The sequence below is a fragment of the Catharus ustulatus genome, chromosome 1 (genome assembly GCF_009819885.2).
Source record: "Catharus ustulatus isolate bCatUst1 chromosome 1, bCatUst1.pri.v2, whole genome shotgun sequence".
NCBI lineage: Eukaryota > Metazoa > Chordata > Aves > Passeriformes > Turdidae > Catharus > Catharus ustulatus.
In genome coordinates this window covers 122,805,947-122,825,835 of record NC_046221.1, presented here as the reverse complement: position 1 = coordinate 122,825,835, position 19,889 = coordinate 122,805,947, and the positions used below count along the sequence as shown (strand labels likewise).

The 19,889-nt window shown below is 41.6% G+C and overlaps 1 protein-coding gene across 1 annotated transcript in view; it reads right to left on the bottom strand.

Annotated features, from left to right (window-relative positions):
• Positions 1-13,214, bottom strand: part of RAB2A (RAB2A, member RAS oncogene family) — a 43,150-nt gene extending 29,936 nt beyond the window's left edge. The window contains exons 1-2 of the mRNA XM_033058091.2: positions 13,047-13,214; positions 1,129-1,200 (exon numbers count right to left, since the gene is read on the bottom strand). Coding sequence (XP_032913982.1) covers positions 1,129-1,200; positions 13,047-13,092 — 118 coding nt within the window. The 5' untranslated portion in view covers positions 13,093-13,214. The remainder of the gene's footprint in view (positions 1-1,128; positions 1,201-13,046) is intronic.
• Positions 13,215-19,889: the final 6,675 nt, after the last annotated feature.

Below are 19,889 nucleotides of genomic sequence, written 5' to 3'. Positions count from 1 at the left end.
ACAGGGCTGCCAAATGCATGAGTGACATATAAGGCGCCATATATTTGGCAGGCCTAAAGAGGAAAAGACGATAACAAGTCATGCTTCCCTAAAGTACTCAAGCTCTTATTCAGCCAGCCTAACTGCTGCCAAGACCTCACAAATATCTGAAAACTGATGTTAGCCAGAGAATTTGAACTATATGACAGACACACAAAATGTGGAAGGACTGTCAAGAGAAAGGGAACTCATAATCAAACCACCTGATATATTCTGTTACATGAAGAAAATCTGTTTATATTTCAAGCAGCTATTTCAGTACTCCCAAACATAGAAAGTCTACCTACTACAGGGCACAAACTAAAAATAGAGACTAGGATACACTTTGTGCAAGGCTCATGATTAAAGCTGATATGTTCCTTGAAAGAACATCAGCAAGCTGAAAGATTCTCCAACCTCCTCTGAGGCTAACATCTGTTAAGCTTAACACCAAAACTGACCTGCAGACTAAACCTGCCCTCAGAATTGTTTAGTACCACACTCCTTATTTTGTGCGAAAAGATAAATAAAAGTTTGTACTATTTACTGCAGTTAGATCAGAGGCAATGTGTCAACATGTATTAATTCCCCCAGTATCAAATCATACCTAACACAAATAGTCCACTTCCAGTTGAAGAGTTGGTAAAGAAAACCCCAATCCCTTCCAAAAGCAAATGCATTCATACTTCAGTCCTCTATTCAAAAGTTAGTCTCCTCAAATAATTTTTTTATTAATCTTAAAACTTTGCTATAGTTTATCTGTAACTTGTCTTCAAGGCTTTGTGGCTAGGCTAATATTTTGCTCCCTAGCAGAAAAAAAATGCCACTTCCATCACCATCAGTGCATTTCAAGCTTGGACAATTCCTCTGTGCCCAGTTTCCAGCTTTTCTGAAGAAACAGTTTAGATACTGCAGCTATGAACTTGTTAAATTGTTTCAGATTGTACCCTCCCAATAAAAGACCCCCAATTGACTTTATGAACTAATGAACACCCATTAGCTAGAGATTCACTGCCACCTTAATCCAGCACTTCAGCAGCACAACAAACTCATAAATGCATGCTGAGATACCCCAAACACTTAACAGGGGGCAGCACAAAAAAGACTTACCAATAGTGAGATCGTGCACTGGTTGAAACCGCTTGTCTGTGAACTGTAACAATAAACATGATTTCCCAACACCTAAAAGAAATAAAAGAAATAAGTGTCAAACAATTTTTTAAAAAAGCCTGTAAAGGACCAATAGAAATTAAGGAAATGAACTTAAGGAAATGTTACATGTTGCTTAAAATTAATTACTAGAACTGAAGGTATTAGATCTCACATACTTAGAAGTACATCAAACTTTTTAATTACAGCTTTTAAAGTTTAGAAACATTATAGTCAAAGCAGTTATTTTCAAAAATTGAACAAAAATGAATTATTCTTTTTCAAAAGTAGTTCTGCCTTTGAAATTGAGAAAAAAGTTTTCTAACAGACCTTCAAAGTGCCATTTTACATCCTCTCCACAATAACTAAAGGGCTCGCTACTCCTCAGAACCCTTTATCTGCTTCTCTTTCAGTATGTTCAACTTTCTTCCAAGCTAACCAGGTCCTCAATAGCATCAGTCTCCCATCTATCTCCTTATTTATCCCCTGAGGTAACCACAGCAGGTCTGTGGCTGCTTACAACCACTATATGCTGCTGCCCACTGATCCCCCACAGGCCAAAAAGCAGACCTGGCAGCAGATGAGTTTACATTAGTCAGACAGGTAACACAAACATTGTCCCCCTCAGATAACCAATTTGTGTCCAAAATCAGCGTGGCTACTTTCCAATACATGAACACTGGTCAGCAAATGGGCAATTTCTTCCATATGTGAAAGCACAGAAAAGTAGAAGCTAATGCAGTCAAGCAGGAGAACTCAAACTACCTAGGTTTATAAATATACTACTTTTTCCAGTTAATTTTTCCTCCTTCTTTTACCTGGAGGAGTTATTATTTCTGTTCTGCGCACTCAAACGTCATCATTCCAGCCTTAAAAATTTGACAGCAATATATTTGGTTTAAACTGAGTTATTGCCACATAACATACTATACTGTAGCACCCAAGTTCCTGCTGTACTTCATCTGTCCAGAAAGATAAAGGTATTCGAGCCACATACTAGAGGTCAGCAAGAGCTCATCATAAGAGACATATACAGTAATAAAAAATAGCAAACCAAGAGATAAAGAAAAGAGTCACACTACTGACAAAAGATATGGATACCATAGATTTGCACGTAGTGACACTGGTCTTGCTAGTACCAAATTCAGCAAAGTTTTTTAGGACAGTTTAATGAGGAAACAAAGCCTACAGAAATATAGTCACCACCTATCATATTTTGGACTTTAATTCTAAGGTGAGTAGCCAGTTTCAACCAAGTCTAACAGAAATAGGAAACATACATTTAGTTTTGTCGCAAAATGAGTTGTGGCCAACTGATGACACTCAGATTAATATGCCAAACAATGCAGCAATTCCAACAGCCTAAGCCAGTTGCTAGTGCTGCTGTCTCTATTCTTTTCCCTACAGTATGCTCCTGTTCATCTCCCCATACAGCTTAGATGAGTTCTGAAGCAATTTCAGCTGTCCGCTGGGTTAGCATGCTAATCTGACAAGAAGAGTGACAAAGCAAACAGAAATGGCTTAATGCAGGGTCAGACAAGCATAAGAGTTACTTCAAATAAGGGGAAAAGAAATGCAGCAGCCAGCAGATCAATAACTTAGAGTAGCATGGAACTGTAGTCCAAGGCAAAATTTGCAGCATCTGCCTAACCCGATCTCTTTTCTTTAGCTGTCTGGTTTATGATGGCAAGCTGTCAGAACATAAGCGGCTTTGAAGCAGGTATAGATATTCTGTTCCTAAAAAATTAGTAAACATAAAAAGTGGAGCAGGAGTGGGGGAAAGCACTACAGGTAAGAAAGAAAGAAACAGAAAGGCAGAGCATGGGAGCTGTAGGGACAGAACGGTACAGAATTTTAAAGTATTAATTATTCTACTCAGAGAACAGCTCTTGTCACAGCTGGCGAGTGAGCCTACCAGAGGAGGGACTATGATAGACCTGCTGTTTGTTAACAGAGATGGGCTTGTGGGAGATGTGGGGGTTGGAGACCATCTGGGGCACAGTGATCATAAAATTATAAAATTTTCAATATTTGGTGAAACAAGAAGGGGCATCAATAAAACTTTCACACTGGACTTTCAGAGGGCAGACTTTGGCCTGTGCAAAAGACTTTATTGGAGAGTTCCTTGGGAAGCAGCCCTTAAAAATAAAGGAGTTCAAGAAGGATGGGCATGCTTCAAAACGGAGATCCTGAATGCACAGGAACAGATGCCCCTACGCGCCGAAAGATGAGCCAACAAGGCACACGACCACCCTGGATGAGCAAGGAGATCTTGAAGGAACTAAGGGAAAAAAAAAAAGAGGGTGTATGACCTTTGGAAGGAAGGTCAGCTCTCTCCAGAAACGCTTAAGGGAATTGCTAGGTCATGTAGGAAAAAAATTAGAGAGGCCAGTTAGAACTCAGTCTGGCCACTTCTGTGAAGGACAATACAAAATACTTTTATAAATACATTAATGGCAAAAGGAAGAGCAAGGACAACCTCCATTCTGTATTAGTATTTAGTTATTAAAGATGAGGAAAAGGAAGAGGTACTTAACACCACCTTTGCCTCAGTTTTCAACAGAAAGATGGGCTGTCTATCATTTACCATCAGTCCTTGCTCAGTTGGGAGGTTCCAGATGACTGGAAGCTGGCCAGTGTGATGTCCATCCACAGGAAGAGTCAGAAGGAGTGTTTAGGAAAATGCTGGCCAGTCAGCTTGACCTTGGTGCCCAGCAAGATCATGGAACAGATCATCTTGAGTGCCACACAGCACCTACAGGATGGCCAGCAGATCAGACCCAGCCAGTATGAACTTAGGAGGGGGAGGTCGTGCTTGACCAATCTGATCTCTTTTTATGACCAGGTATACTGCCTGGTGGATGCAGGAAAGGCTGTGGATGTTGTGTACCTGGACTTCAGCAAGACCTCTGACACTGTCTCCAACAGTGTACTAGTGGAAAAGCTAGTAGCATACAGCTTTGACAGGTGCTCTTTTCTCTGGGTTAACCACCGGCTGGATGGCTGGGCCTAGAGAGTGGTGGTGAATGGGGCTGCATCTGGTCATTAGTGGCATCCCCCAGAACACCAGTGCTGGAGCCAGTCCTGTTTAGTATCTTCACTGATGATCTGGATGAGGCAATGGTCCACCATCAGTAAATACGCAGATGACACCAAGCTGGGAGCATGTGTCAATCTGTTAGAGAGTAGGAGGGTCTACAAAGGCACCTGGACAGGTTGGATAGATAGGCCAAGTCCAGTAAGATGAAGTTTAACAAATCCAAGTGCCAAGTCCTGCATTTTGGCCACAATAACCACCTGCAATGTTACAGCTGAGGATGGTGTGGCTGGACAGTGCCCAGGCAGAAAGGGACCTGGGCGTGCTGGTCAACAGCCGACTGAACATGGGCCAGCAGTGTGCCCTGGTGGCCAAGAAGGTCAATGGTCCCTGGCCTGTATCAGGAATAGTGTGGGCAGCAGGAACAGGGAGGTCATTCTTGCCCTGTACTCAGCGCTGGTGAGGCCACACCTTGAGTGCTGCGTCCAGTTCTGTCCCCTCAGTTTTGCAAGGATGTCGAGATGCTTGAGCACATCCAGAGGAGGCAACAAGGCTGGTGAGGGGCTTGGAACACAAACCCTATGAGGGACGGCTGAGGGAGCTGGGGTTGTTTAGCCTGGAGAAAAGGAGGCTCAGGGGTGACCTTATCACTCTCTACAACTTCCTGAAAGGTGGTTGTAGTCAGGTGGGGGTTGGTCTCTTCTCCCACATAACCACTGACAGAACAAGAGGACACAGTCTTAAGCTGCATCAGGGGAAGTTTAGGTTAGATGTCTGAAAAAATTTCTTCACTGAGTGATTGGGCAATGGAACTGTCTTTCTGGGGAGGTGGTAGAGTCACCAGCCCTGGATGTGTTTAAAAAAAGGCTGGGTATGGCACTCAGTGCCATGGTTTAATTGATGAGGAGGTATTTGGTTAGGTCATAGGCTGGACTTGATGATCTCAAAGGTCTTTCACAACCTAGTTCATTTGGTGATTCTGTGAACAGTGTTTATATACACAGATAACTTTTATTTCACCAATGAAATAAAACTGCCCCATCAGATAACCATCATCACCTTTCTTACAAAAAACCTGTCACACCACAAATAGCTTTTGCCATTAACCTCGCAAAGTGATTTCAGTATCAACAGATAAACCAAAACCTTAAACCAATCCAATACTCCTGTACAACTCTTACAAATGTTGAAACAGTATTTCAAAATCTCATTAACAAAATGGGCATTTTATTTGGTATTCCAGCACTAGTTCTCAAATGGCAATCTGATATTTCTTCTCCTTATAAGGCTGGTGACCAAGTTGGTTGAATTGAGCATACAAACCCCACCCTCAGCAGAGTGAAGATGACAGACAAGCATAGCCTCTTTCATGCAAGTCCTGTCTCAGACTGGCACAATATGACAGCACCTCTAGTCACTCCTCCATAGCAGGCCTTTCAGGAGCAGACTGATGGGTTCACATAGAGAAACAGAAGAAATAACTAGTTTCTCTTTAATGTCATTCCTGCTACTTCAGAACCTTCCAACAAAAAAGCACCATCTGAAAGTCCCTAAGTTTTGTATTGTTGTTGACTGAAATAGAAGTTTCAATTTATAGTTTTAAGATATTACATGTTTGTATCACAAAAGTTAAGAAAACAGTTTGTAGCCCAAATCACTTCCAGGGCTTGAGCAAACTCCCCGATCAGAGCCAGGAACATGTATCAGAGACAGGAGCTGCATATGAATGCTTTGGTTTACCACCTTGTGACACAAACAGATGCTGCAAAGATCAGCTAACAGCTGCAGGCAGCTAATTCTATAGCATGCAGGTGGTTTAAAGTAACTACACCAGTTAACTCTAAGAAGAGAGTGGCTGCTTACCAGGTATCTTGTTCACTTAGCAATGTAAATCTTACACCTGAAATGAGGCAGACACTGAAAAATAGCTGAGCATGTCTTGATAACAGTCAATTGCAGAACACAAAAGGGATAGATTCAGTTATTTATTAACTCATTCTCCATTTTACTGCTACAATTTATTTTAATAAAGCTTCAGATAAACCATCCTGGAAAAAAAAAATCTACTACTTCTTATGAGAGAGCCTGGGTAAACCTCAACAACCACAGTAAACAAAAAGCTCTTGCTTAGGAACAAATGAAAACAACGGATTATGTGCTCAGAGGGAAGGCAGCTTGCTCCTTTGCAAGTGCCTGTTTTAGGATCCCTTCATTGTTTCTCAGTACCCAAACAATGACGGGAAGTAGAACTTGTGCTACAGTAATTTTACTTTCCAGTTCTAAATTCCGAACCAGCAGACTGAGTTGATTCTCCAAACTCCTCTGCCTCCCTTAACAGCTTCCTCTTAATCTGGGTGCAACTCTGCAGTCACTTTCCAGACAAGGCATTGCCAGAACTTTGTTACTGTCCACCTTGGTCCAGCTTCAACATGGCCCTTCCTTATATAATTGTGTTTATTTCAGGGCTCAGCAGTAAAGCTACCCTCCTCACTCATACGCAACAAGCTACACCAAGAAACAGATCCAGCACAGTATTACACTCAGCCAAAACACCAGTACGTGCATGACACCAGGGCTGCGGAAGACACAGCAAAGGAAATGGTTATTCTTTCCAGTAAGAGGCTGCACTCACTGCACTTAAAAAAAACAAACAAAAAAACAAAAAAACCAGCTCTTGAACCACAGCGCAGGTGATGATACAGCCGAGCCAGTCTTTGGCTAAGAGAGAGGACTTGCTTCCTTCTCCTCTCCCTGACTGCCTTGAATAGGGCAAGGAAAGCTCAGTTATTGGCTGCAAAGTCAGGTGTGTACTACTGAATATGAGGAAAACTTCCAGGCTTTTCTTACCTCTAGACAAAACTCATCAGTGTTCCTTCCACTGATGTTTGCCTTGAAAAGCTGACCTGGCTCAAAAATAAACATAGGTCAAAAAAGAGCATAGGAGGAGGCTAAGAATTTCCTTACTTGCTTACCAAAGCACCAGTATAGCCCAAGAAAGGTGACGGGAGAAGAACTACAGTAGTAGTCCTCCCAAACAGAACAAAACCTAAATGCTAAAGAAAAATCCCCTATGTTAATCTGCCTGCTCTATCTGGTGAGTAGACTCACTCCCTCCCACACAGCTCCACTTCCTTACCCAAAAGGACTCTTGCACTCTTCTGAGCATAGCTACTATTTGTTTAGTTTTGTTTTTCAAATCATATTTGTGAGCTGAGCTGGCTCTCTGAAGGATCACACAAGCAATGATGCTGATGGCTAAGAAGCAGCAGACCTCATAATTGAGACAAGAGGTCTACTCGTTTTGGCAGCAGATAAACCGTGGATTAACTCAACAGTATCACAGAACTATTTTTCTTGGACTTGATGGTGATCAATCAGTCCACCGCACACAGAGATGAAGACCTACTTCCCCTTTGGTATCTTGCTCTCACTAATCTTCCTAGATCCAGTTTCCTTCCTTGAAAGTACTCCAGACTGTGAAAAGCACAGCCACAAGGCCAAATCACCTGATTCAGTCACTAAGTAAAAAGTTAACCTAAAAAGAAGTACTTGTCTACTGCATTAGTGAGTGGATCCAGATCATGGCAGACTACCAAAGTCATCACAAGGTACAAGGAGCAAGAACTCCTTTCACATGTAATCAACTATGTCAGCTTGGATGTCCGTGAAACCAGTGCCACAATACCAACTGAGCTGAAACAAGCTTCCTTCTTTCTTACTTCCTTTAGAAAAAGAGACAAAAATAAATCTTAAAGATAGGGTAACACAGTTTCAAATAATGGGCAAGATTATATACCTGATTATTATATATATACATATTATATATCTAAAACAGATTATTATCTGGGTAATACATATAAGAAGCCAGATTTTAAAACTTTGATTATAACCATGCAATTACAAATGTCACAAAGATATATACCTCTAACCTGGTTTATGAGATACTTTTACTTCTTTCCAGTAGTCTGCAGAGGTTCCAGATGTTTCATAAGCCCTTTTCTTATCACAGCCTGCAGTTCATTCCCTCTCTCCTCCCTTTCCAAACACAGCAGCTTTATGCAACTCTGGAAAGTGCAGTATTACCTTTTCACAGGCCTAAACATACCAAGACATGAACCTAAAGCAAAGATTTTTCTTAACCTCTTCTCAGTGAGTTTTCTTAGAACTCTATCATCAAATGGGAAAGCTTTATTTAAATTTATAGGACAGACAAACTAAAAAATTCCAAACTGCCACATACAGAGCAAAGGGAGTTCACATACAAATATAAGAAAGGACAAGAACAGAAGAAAAACAACCTCCAAAATCCTTCATGATGCCTAAGTAATTTTGGGAAAAGTAATAAAAATGGTTCTTTTAAAGCTGATTCAGCTTCAACACTTCAAAAGCATATCTGAAGCCAATGATGTAAAATTTTCCTTCCTACATAACAAACAATTAGCACAGGCCTACAAAGTTAAAGGAGCTGTTCAGCTTCACTGTATTTCAGTTTGTATGGCACTGCTCCACTGCTAACTGTAGGTTTAAGTAAGTAAGAATTATTTTCAAATAAAGCTACATTTGAGCCTGTAAAAAAACTTCTTTATGTCCTGCACGGTCACAAACAACTTAGAAACTGCCAGCCGTTCACAATACCACGGTTTTAGATGAAACTGGGGGTGGGGTTGGGTTAGATTTCTTTTGAGTGGCAAGGTGTTTGCAGTTTCTTTTAAACAAAGTGCTAGAATTAGTACAAGTGTGCTAGCAGTTTCATGAAACCATTTGTATGGATATACAGTTTGTCAATTCTAGTTAACAACTTCTAAGAGGCTAAGAGAATATTCTCATACACCATCTAATATCTGTTCTTTTGGGATTAAAGCATCACTGAAAGTGTCTCAAAGCAAGATATAACTAGCACAGAGCAGTACTCTGGTTTTCAGCACAAACAAGTTCTCAAGCTATCACAGGGTATTAACATCAGCTCTGGTGAGATGAAAACCAGTTCAGCCAAGAAATACTATTACATACTTAGAGAAAATAAGGGCAAAAGACTCTGGCCATAAACATTACTAGCTAATAACAGCTGCTGTTCCAGAGCAAAGTGCAAAGACACTAGAAATACTTCACAAAGAGGAAAAATAAAGTAAATCTAATTGCTTAATTTCAACATTTGAAAGTCTCCTAGACAAGTCAAGTGGTTGACTAGACAGCTTACTTTACTCTAGAGAGTGAGAATTAGATCACCAAGCAATTATATTTCCTTTCATCATCACCTCCTAATAAGAATAACTCAGAGATACTCTTGGTCTAGGAGCAGCAACTATCCGCTGCAATTGAAAGGCAGTGAAAGTCCATTATGCAAGAAGCTCAGAGAGTTGCTGCAGTAACACTTAAGAAAAGCAGGTGGACCTGCTCATGGAAAATGCAGCAACACTGATCCTAAAAAGACATTGAGATAGGCTACGACTGACAAGTTATATTGGCAGCAAGAAATCTGACCATTGCAAAACTGGTACTTGAAGTATCCTGAAGTTCAGGTGCATTCTCTGGTGGAATCTAGGAGACATACCTTAATATAAGAAAATTCTGGTTAATGTGTATTATTCTGATAAAAATATTCCGACTCTCATCTTCACCGATATCTTGTATCATTCCCAGTTTATTCCCACATGGTACACATTGCCAGTAACAAACATTTAAGTAAAGAAGATTTTACCATCATACAGAAAAAGAGTTAAAAGGAAAAAAAAGGACAGACTTTCAGTCCCCAACTGCACAAACAGACAATTCTCCTATGCCAAGAATATTCAGCCTAGCTCAGATCAAAGTCCATCTCAACTTCAACTCATGGCCAAAGACAGATGTGTAGGGAAGAGTGGATGAAGACGCCAACTCCTACTGGCAACCAAAACCAAAGACATCATTAACCATAAAGGTAAAGCTCTCAGAGGTACAGCGCTATGCAGCATGTACCACACATGCTTCTAAATGCATTTGCAAACTCCTATAACGCCTTGAAAATAGCCAGATCAAAGGACTTTTCCTGATAAACTCTCACAGTAGTCAGTATTCCATAGTACTTGTATTTTAAAACTCCATAGCTACTGTCCCACTGCTACAATGTAAAAACCACACAGATTTATGACAATGTTATTGGAGTACCTGAAACACAGTCATGACATTTCAGGTCTTTCCCATAACAGCTAAACCAGTTCCAATTATATAGAAAACCATTTTTATATATTAAAAAATACAGTCAAGAACCATATTGGAAGCAATCCCATGTTCATAAAAGCTACCCTGCCTCAAGTACCAGAAAAACAGTCAATGAATGCCAATGACCAATGAAATTGGGAATGCAAAGGGACAAGAACTGTTGAACACAAGGCAGTCTTGTACAGTCAGTCTCTGTGGCAGTCATTTTAAGAGACTGAGATCATCCTGAATTCCTGTGTTTAAGTCGATGAAAGCACGTGGAATCACAATTCAGAGAAGGCATATACAGGTGTCTTCTATAATTCCAGGGGGGTTTTCGTTGGTTTGCTTATGAATCGCACAACCTACTTTGTTTTTTAGTGCTGAAAGAAGAGCTAAATGTTAACATCTGTCCTCAGCTGAGTCTCTTAGTTTTCTCCTACAGTTTGTTTACAACTAATTGCTGAGTCACCAGGCAGCTGAGGCATTTCTAAAGGCTCTAAATCAAATACCAGAAACAAATTTCATGATCATTATAAAATCTACATGGTCTGCAAGGCCAGAGGTATATCTGCACTGTCTGGAACCCTGTGGGAAGCCACCATGGGAACTGAAGAGGACAGTCACCATTCACTCTTGGTCAGAACTTTGAGTTCAGTTGCCTTCATCTGAGGAAGAGTAGTAATACCTAGACTACCATCATCATCTTGGCAATTGTGCACAACAAAAATTGGCTCTTCAGTACTATCTATTAGAATACTAAAAAGGCTCACAGGAGAGCTTAATAAAAGCAAAACCAACTTACCACTATTGACTTATTCAATTTACTTCAAGAATAATCATTGCAGTAGCTTTAATTAGCTTCCTGTAGCAACTCAAGAACACAAGCCACAAGAATTAAAAAAAAAACTAATCAAAAAGCCAACAGCAAATTTGGAACAGTTTTCCTCTGTTTCCTTTCTGTTACTCTTCTGATATTTGGCTTCTTAAACAGCTGCAACAACTTCAGAAATGACACACACCCATTCTTATTTCACATTTCAAGCAACTCAAATGCAAGAGTGCAGCACAGACCACTACACAGAGGATATTTCTTAGTAGAAATTTAATCAGTCTACAATCAATGTACCAAAGCAACTCTAAGCTGCTGTCTACCACTTTAATCACTACAGTTTTTAGAGATGCACCAGAACTAGCCACCTGTTCTGATGCACTGTCATTCTGAACTGTGTACTACCATCTTGCATCACCCTGGCTTGACAAACCTCTTCTTAGTTCCCCTGAATTTGCACAGGTAATTCCAGTCCACCTGTCCTGGCTAGATGAACTGTCACTCAAGTAAACAAAAAACAGAATTTTCAGTTATCATCTACAGCCTAATGCTTCCAACATCATAGCTGTGATATATTTCTAAAGATTCACTTGTACTACAGCTGCTACTGCAGAAGCCTAAAAGAGCTTTCAGAGTCTAAATGTACGTTTAAAAAGTAGATAAAAGTCACACGGTAGTTGCATCCAGTGTATTTAACAACCTCATGTGTAATGCAACTGTAATGTATAATTATAATCCACCAACAGATAATTTGGTTCATGGGCATGAAGTACAATTATGAAGGTGCCCTCAGAATAGCATCTAAAATAATAGGTGTGTCATCAAACTTATTAAAGGCATTTAGACAGGTATGAGGAAAACAAGGAAAATGCACAATACACAGGCACAATGGTTAACTAAGTTAGCTCCTTTGTCCTGACAACAGTTTGCTCAAAGTATGCTACTCCCATCCACAGTAGGCCAAGGAAGCACAAAATACATTGGGAAAGGGGTTTCAAGCAGCAATTCCCATTCCTGGCTATGCCAGCAGCATTTGTAAGCATGGCTGCTCATTGCACAGCAGACAGTTACAAATGGAAAGGAGTTAAGTTTTTAAGAAATGTTCAAGGCTAGGTTGGATGGGGCCTTGAGCAATGTGGTCTAGTGGGACGTGTCCCTGCCCATAGCAGGGTCGTGACTATATCATCTTTAAGCCCCAGCCCAACCCCTTGACGTTTTATAATTCAATATGATTTTAAAAAGTGACAATAAACACCTGGAAAAGCAGTGGTGTGTGTACACATACACGCATTAAAAAAGACGTCCCTTTAAATTAGACTGGAAGAGCCAGGGCTTTTAATTTTCTTTTGACAGCGTGTCTTCACACAGTTTGCTACAGCAGCTCCAACCGAGACTGGAAAGAGCATCCTTACAGCCTGAGCTGAAGGTAACTCACAGCAATAAGACAGAAACTCATCACAAAACTGCAGGGTGGAGTGTGGCCTCGCAGCCACAAGGCTGCAAACCACGGGCGCTACCTATGTGTAAGTTTCCTTGTGACAGCGCCGTCCCCCTCTCCGCAGCCCCGCTCCGCCACCGCAGCCAGGGCCGTGAGACAGCCCGAGCTGCCCCGCGGCCCGCCAGCCAGGCCCAGAGGCCGCAGCCAGGGGCCCAAGGCCGTCGGGAGACAAGGCCGAGGCCGCGGGCGGGGCCCGGCGCAGAGGCGGGGGGGAGACACCGCCTCTTCCTCGCGCGGAGCCACCACGTCGGCGGCACTGCCAACACTGCGGAAATGGGCGCGGGGAGCCGGGCCTTCCCCTCCGCCCCGCTCCGGCCCGGGCCGGGCTCACCCACCTGTGTCTCCGATGATGATGTACTTGAAGAGGTACGCGTAGGCCATGGCCGCTCCCGGGCTGCCGCTCCCGGGCTGTCCCGCTTTCGCTCCGGCGTGACGCGCGCGCTCGCCGCCCCGGCTCGCGCTGCGGAGAGGCGGAAACGGGTTAACGGCCCCCGGGCGGCGCCTCCGCCCGCTCGCTCCCTCCTACCTCCGCCCCCGCTGGCGGAGGGGCTCTGCTCGCTCGGCCTGACTGTCCGCCCTCCCTCCCTCCCGCTGCGGCCCCGCAGGCGCCGGGAAAGGCAGAACACGGCGGCGGCGGCGAGAACAATAAACAGGCGCCGAGCGGCCCCCGGACCCTCCGGCGACGTCAGCGTCCGCCCCCTTACGCCGCCCCGCCTCCGACCCGGAAATGCTGAGGCGCGCGGCCGCCTCCCGCCGCGCGCGGGCGGAGCCTGGGCCCCCGCCCCGCGGCCCTGAGGGTGGCGGCGGCTGCTCTGGGGGTCGGGGTCCTGCCGAACCTGAATCCAGAACGGATCAGATGGGGAACATCTCTGGGGTCATCGAGTCCCACCTATGACCTAACACCACCATGTCAACTAGACCGGGGCACTGAGAGCCACATCCTGTTTTTGCTTACCACGGACGGTGACTCCACCACCTCCCTTGGCAGACCGTCCCAATGTTTAAGCCCCCTTTCTGTGAAAGAGTTCTTCTTAATCTCCAACCTCAATCCCCCCGGCACATCTTGAGACTATGTCCTGCCATAGTGTCGCTGGTTGCCTGGGAGAAGCAGCCGAGCCTCACCTGGCTGTCACCTCCTTTCCGGGAGTTACAAACAGTGATAAGGTCACCCCTGAGCCCCTCTCTGTCCAGGCTAAACCCCAGCTCCTTCAGCCGCTCCTCACCACATTGGTTCTCCCGACTCTTGCCCTTCCCTGGACCAACTCCAACACCTCGATGTCCTTCCTAAATTGAGGGGCCGAAAGCGTAAACCCTCTGAGAATAGCCAGCTGTTTGCTACAAGTTTACATGAGTTCTGGCCTGAAAGGGTTTTTGCCCTTTCTGTTTCTGTCTTTCCTCATTGAACTGAAAGCAATGAGCCAGGACAGTAACCTAAATTCACAGCTGGTGTTCAGGACTTTTACTTGGAGTTCACATGGAAGTGGTGAGCTGGAAGAGGCATCAAGGTCTTCCGTAGTCTAAGCTGCTTCATGAGGCCGGTGTACCCTGACCTTTGTGTGGGAGCAGTCAAAGGCAGCCTGGCTCCCGTGTCACATCCACACTGAGTCTGTGTGGATGCTGGCAAGGGTAAATGGGACAGGACACACTTCAGTCAGATCATACTGATGATGCTTCGGGATTCCCTTCACTCAGCTGTTTGTTGACTGTGGGCTGGGGGACTGTACAAGAGATTTTGGCACATTCTTCATATAAACTCACATTTTACTCCCATTCTGGCTGTCTGGTAGAATGGGAGTAAAAGGTATCTGTCTTTTAAGTTTATAGAGCTTTTTATTTGTGGTCAACAGCTTGGACAACATTGACCTGCCAGGCTATTAACAGGCATGCATCCAACTTACTTGTAAAAACCTTAAATAAAGCTGATTGTACCAAATCCTGTTGTCATATTTCATGGCCTGGAACCCAAAATGAAGCTTTTATTTATTTATTTATTTTAAATTCATGTCTGCTATGGATGTGCAAAAAACCCCTCCCAACAACACTATAAAGTGGAAGGAACTCCTTTATATGTTATAAGCATATCTACCTTTTCCCTGTGAAAAATTCACATTTTCAATGACCACTTGTCAGATGTTTGCCTCCTATTTTAAATTTTTTTCTCCTCTTCTCCTTTTTTCTCCGCCTTCATCATCCCAAAATTGGCAAATGAATATCTCCAGTCTTGTCCCTCTCTGAGTATGTTTTTTTTTTTATCAACAACATCTGAATTTAATTTTTCGTACTAGATCCCTATTCTAGACAGTGACTACTCAAACGTATCCATACATTGAATATCTCCTTATTAGCACTGTTTTTCCCCTGCTAAATTTTAATAATTTTGATCAATGCCCCTCAGTTTAGCAAAGATATGTGGTTTTTTCTCTTTTCATTTTATGTCTGCCATTTTGTTACCCAGGCTGTTCATTACCATATTGAATAAGTCTTGCATGGACAGGACAGAACATTGAAAAGTGGCATGTGAAATATTCTCCTAGCTTAAAAACCCTTTCCACACTGAAAAGAGAAATTTCTCTGTTATTTTATTTACAAGTAGTTTCAATATACATTTTTGTTAATAAACAATTCCTAGCCAGAATGAGTTTTCTCAGAGAAGCAGGTTTTTGCTTTCTTGCTATGAAAGTTAATCTTCTGTTTTCACATATCCCTGTGTGTCTCTGTTTCCTGCCCTAATAATGATAATGAAATCTGGCATCTGGATGGAGCAGAGTACCTCAGCTGAAGGAAAGGCTGCAGTTGGGGTCAGCTGCCAAACCCAATCAAGAATTCACACTAAAACAAGTCTTCTCAAGTGCTCCTTCAGCAGCTAAGCCCTTCAGCTGGCATTCATGCTGTTGGCATGGGTTTGTGTGACCTCAACCACTGGAGACAAAGCTGTAGATCAGGCCATAAGCAGATAAGATCTCATCCAGTATAAGTAAAGGTTGCTGTGCTAGGGATGGGGCAGCTCTGCTCCTCCTAATCTGCTTGTAGACTCTCCCTTATTCTGGCACTGTCAGAATCATCTACTGAATAGGAGAAGTAGCTAAGCTTTCATTTTTTGATACTAACTTTCAGGCAAAATCATCCTGGATCCCACAGCCACACCAACAAATTAAATAACCTTGTCATTTGGATCTCACCTCTGTCCAGCCATCCTCACTGCTCCCAAAGGGTCCTGTGATTGTGAAGGCTAAAGCCCACTCTATGAGATCAGTCATGCAGAAGGTGTCAACTCTCAGGATGAACTCTTTCCTTTAGCTGCTTCTCCTGTGGCTGGCAGGATGAAGGAGAGCTGTGTGGGCTTTCTTGTCTTTCACCTTTCCTCCAGAGCCCTGTTGTTCATGACATGCTCCAAGGCTCCATTTGCACTGTTAGGGAATCCTACCTGATTGAGCCACAAATGGTATTACTCGGAGGTCAAGTCTTGACAATCTGTCCTTAATATCTCAGGGTGCTAAATTTCAAGTGTGTTTGATGGAGACAGGCATTTAATAGGGACTGTAGCTATAGGATAATGGGTAATGGTTTTAAACCAAGAGAAAGAGAGATTTAGATTAGATATGTGGAAGAAGTTTTTTTAGATTGGTGAAGCACTGAAAAAGGTTGCCCACAGAGGTGGTAGATGTCCCATCCCTGGAAACATTCAAGATCAGGTTGGACAGGGCTCTGAGCAACCTGATCAAGTTGAAGATGGCCCCGCTTGTTGCAGGGGATTTGGACTCAATGGTCTTTAAATCTCCTTTCCCACCCAAGGTATTTTATGATCATATGAGTGCATGATTCTGTTTCTGTTTACATCACTGATGGGATTTGATCTCTTAATTTCCAAATTATGTGATCTGCAAGACTTCTAGACAAACCAAGTTTGCCTGATGTGACTGAATGAGATCTGGTGAGTAAAGGGAATTCCGTTTTGTAGAAGTGAGATTTGCTGATGGGGAGAAAATACAGACAGTGCAGAATCCCCAGTGAAATGGAAGGTGCCTTTAACATCACAGCTGAGCTGTCTAAGAGCTGGCAGGTAGGTCTGACAGATCAGAGGGAAGGCAGCCCTAGCAGTTTGTGCTTTGGTAGCCTGGTGAGCCAGCTTGCAGGTGACTCACATGGCAGGGCAACTGACTTCAGTGGCTGCTCAGCTTTGACCAACAGCTGCACCGTGGACAGATAACCACGCCTCTGCTGGTTAGCCAGGCAGCCAGGCTGCTCTGCGGAGTGTTTCAGTCATTTTCATGGTTAGGGATAGTTATTGAATCAGTATTTGGGATAGTAATTCAATCAGTGTTTGGTGGAGGCTTGCAAGGATAATAGACAAGAATTTGTTGCTTATGCTATCCCATGGTAAATACAAGCTAATTTGCTGCTGGAGAAGAGACTGTTCCTAACTTATTGAATGTTATCAGCTGTTCTACAAATCTGAGATGCCTCCAGCTAGATAGTAATGCAAAATTGATTTTCCTTCAAGTTATGTGTACCATATATCATGTTAAGTACTAATAAGAGACATGCAAATAACTACTGTAATCCTTTTTGGTTTTTTGCTTCTCAGCTGCTAAATTTACCTTTTTAGAGAAATTAATATCTTTTGTTAAGTGTTAATACTTTGACAAAAGGCTGCCATGTAGTCAGACTCATTTATTAAAAAAAAATATTCGCCAGGTGATATAAATGAAGCATTACTGATTCAATATTGAAGAATTGCAGAGGATTGGATGGGGTTTTTTTGGGTTTTTTTTTTTTTGGGAATGTTATTGTGACTACTCATCTGTTAGTGTTTTTACATCACATGATGAAATATTTCACTATGATTACTGTGTCGGGATTATATTTTGGCAATTTGGAAAAGTTTCTGGATACATTTTTAAAAATATAACTTGCTGGTTTTTCTGTGTCACTCAGTTTTCCCCCAAATTTTCCACTTAGCAAACTCACTTGGGGTTTATAGAAAGGCCTTAGGTTTTGTAGGATCCTTACCACTAAAAATACTATTTAGGAAAGAGGCTTGGAGTCATCTGAAGCTTGTCATACTCTCCAGAGCAAAGCATTAGACTGGACTTATTCAATGGAAATTAAAACACAAAAGCAGAACTCTGGCATAGCATTTTGAATACAACCACTTTAATTATATTTTGTACAGTAGTATCATTTAACTGTTAGAAGTAAATCTCTACCCACACTTTAGTCTAGCTTAAAATTTCTAAATAATTCAGTTGTATGCTTGAATTTTCTATACAGATGCTGGGTAGGAAATGTTATTTTCTGGTGCCTGTCATTCAATTTGTCTGCACATGCTTCTTCTGAACATTAAGTGTAGGATATAATTTTTCTTACTTGTGAATTTTAACACCAGATTTGTATTATACTTAAGAAACAAGGCAATATACAGCATTTGTTATTTATTATAAGTGTTGAGAATAGGACCCCACTTCACATGGAAAAAAATATGGAGAGCAGATCCTGCAAGAAGACAGTCACATATATCTAAATCTCAATGAAGATCTGCCTTTGTAAAGAGAATTTCTAAATACACTTTAAGTCTATAAAGGTGAACTGGAGACAGCTTCTGAGTCAAGTAGGTAGAAATCCGTGTCTGTGAGTGATGTGTGTCTTGGGCTTTGCAGGTCCTAGATCAGGCAGCTTTGGCTGAGATTTCAGCTAACAGCTGGATATGTGTGCACAGTTTACATTGTTGATTTTGATCTGGTGGAAAAAGAGGTTTGGGAATTATTTTCTTTTTTTAAAACATTCCTTTACAGTAGTGTACTATTTAACTAACAGCTTAAATTAAGTGCTCTTGACTAAACATTAAAAATAAAATGCCTCATTTCTCCAGTCACTGTAATTCTAGAATATTTTATTACAGTTCAATTGCATTGATAAGTCATTTTCCAAAGTGAAAAATTCAGTTCTAATAGCATTTTTTGTTTTCAAAATATAATCTTGAGACTTCATTTTTAAGGCAGTGCAACAAAAAGTAAAGTATAGTTCTAGAGTTTCCAGCTGTGTTCATATTTTAGGTACTTGCTCCCCTGAAAATATTTGCATGACTTCTGCTTTATTCCTGTTTATTTACTAATGGCCTTTGCCACTGTTATAATTTCACCCTGTTTTTCCTTGCAATTAACCTTGTTTTTCACTGCCTTGATATAATAATAAACAGTTTGTTAAGACAGCATGTGATACATTTTAATACACTTTTCCTATAAAAACAGGGAAACAGTAGGATCCTTGAAATAACCTTGACATGCCTATAAAACAAACTGAAAAGATATGTTGATTTAAAAAAAAAAATTCTCAGGAGCATTAGAAAATACTTGCTTGTGTAACAAGATTCACAAAAGCATGGAGTGGTAGTACTGAACAATGTCAGAGATCCATGCAGAAGCCTACTTAAACTGACATCAAGGTAAATTGTCAGTATTTTTTTTTTTACTTTAGAAACAGTTTTTTCTTAATTTTTTTTAGATGTCTTTGGAGAGTTGTTTTGGCAGTGCTTTCAGAAAGAGAAAGTGGAAGCTAAAGTTACCACACAGGCTCACAGAAGCGAAAATAATCGTGAAGACTTCCTGTCTGCTCAGAGCAGGGAGCGAGACAGCTTTAAAAAAACTGGTTTGCTTGAAAAGGAATAGGAGTAGGCAAGCTTGGTCGCATTTTTTTCTAGTCAGATGTATTTAATTGTTAAAAATAACATTTTAAATTTCTTCTCTTCTAGTAGTAATAACTTTTTTTCTTCTTCATGCACTCTTAATGATGTTTTTTGATGGCTATAGAAAATATGGGACTGTGTAAGACTCTGGGAGTAAGCAGTGTTGCTAAAGGACCTGAGTTGAGGATATCTTAGGGACAAATGATCTTTTTCCACCAAGATATTAGCAGATAACCTACCCTACATTTTTGTCAAAAAGGTGTAATAGCAATTTCTGGTAATTCTAACAAAACTGTTTGTATCTAAACCATATCTAAAATTGTGTTAAAGGCTCTAAGTTTCTATTGAAATCAGTTAAAATTTAACAAAACAAAATAGCGTAAAACTAGAGGTTTATTTCTCTTTTAAGTACTTCTTCATTATGCATTCCACTAAATAAGCTTCATCACAATTATTTTTAATCAGAAGATGTTTTACTTTAAAAATACCTGTGTAA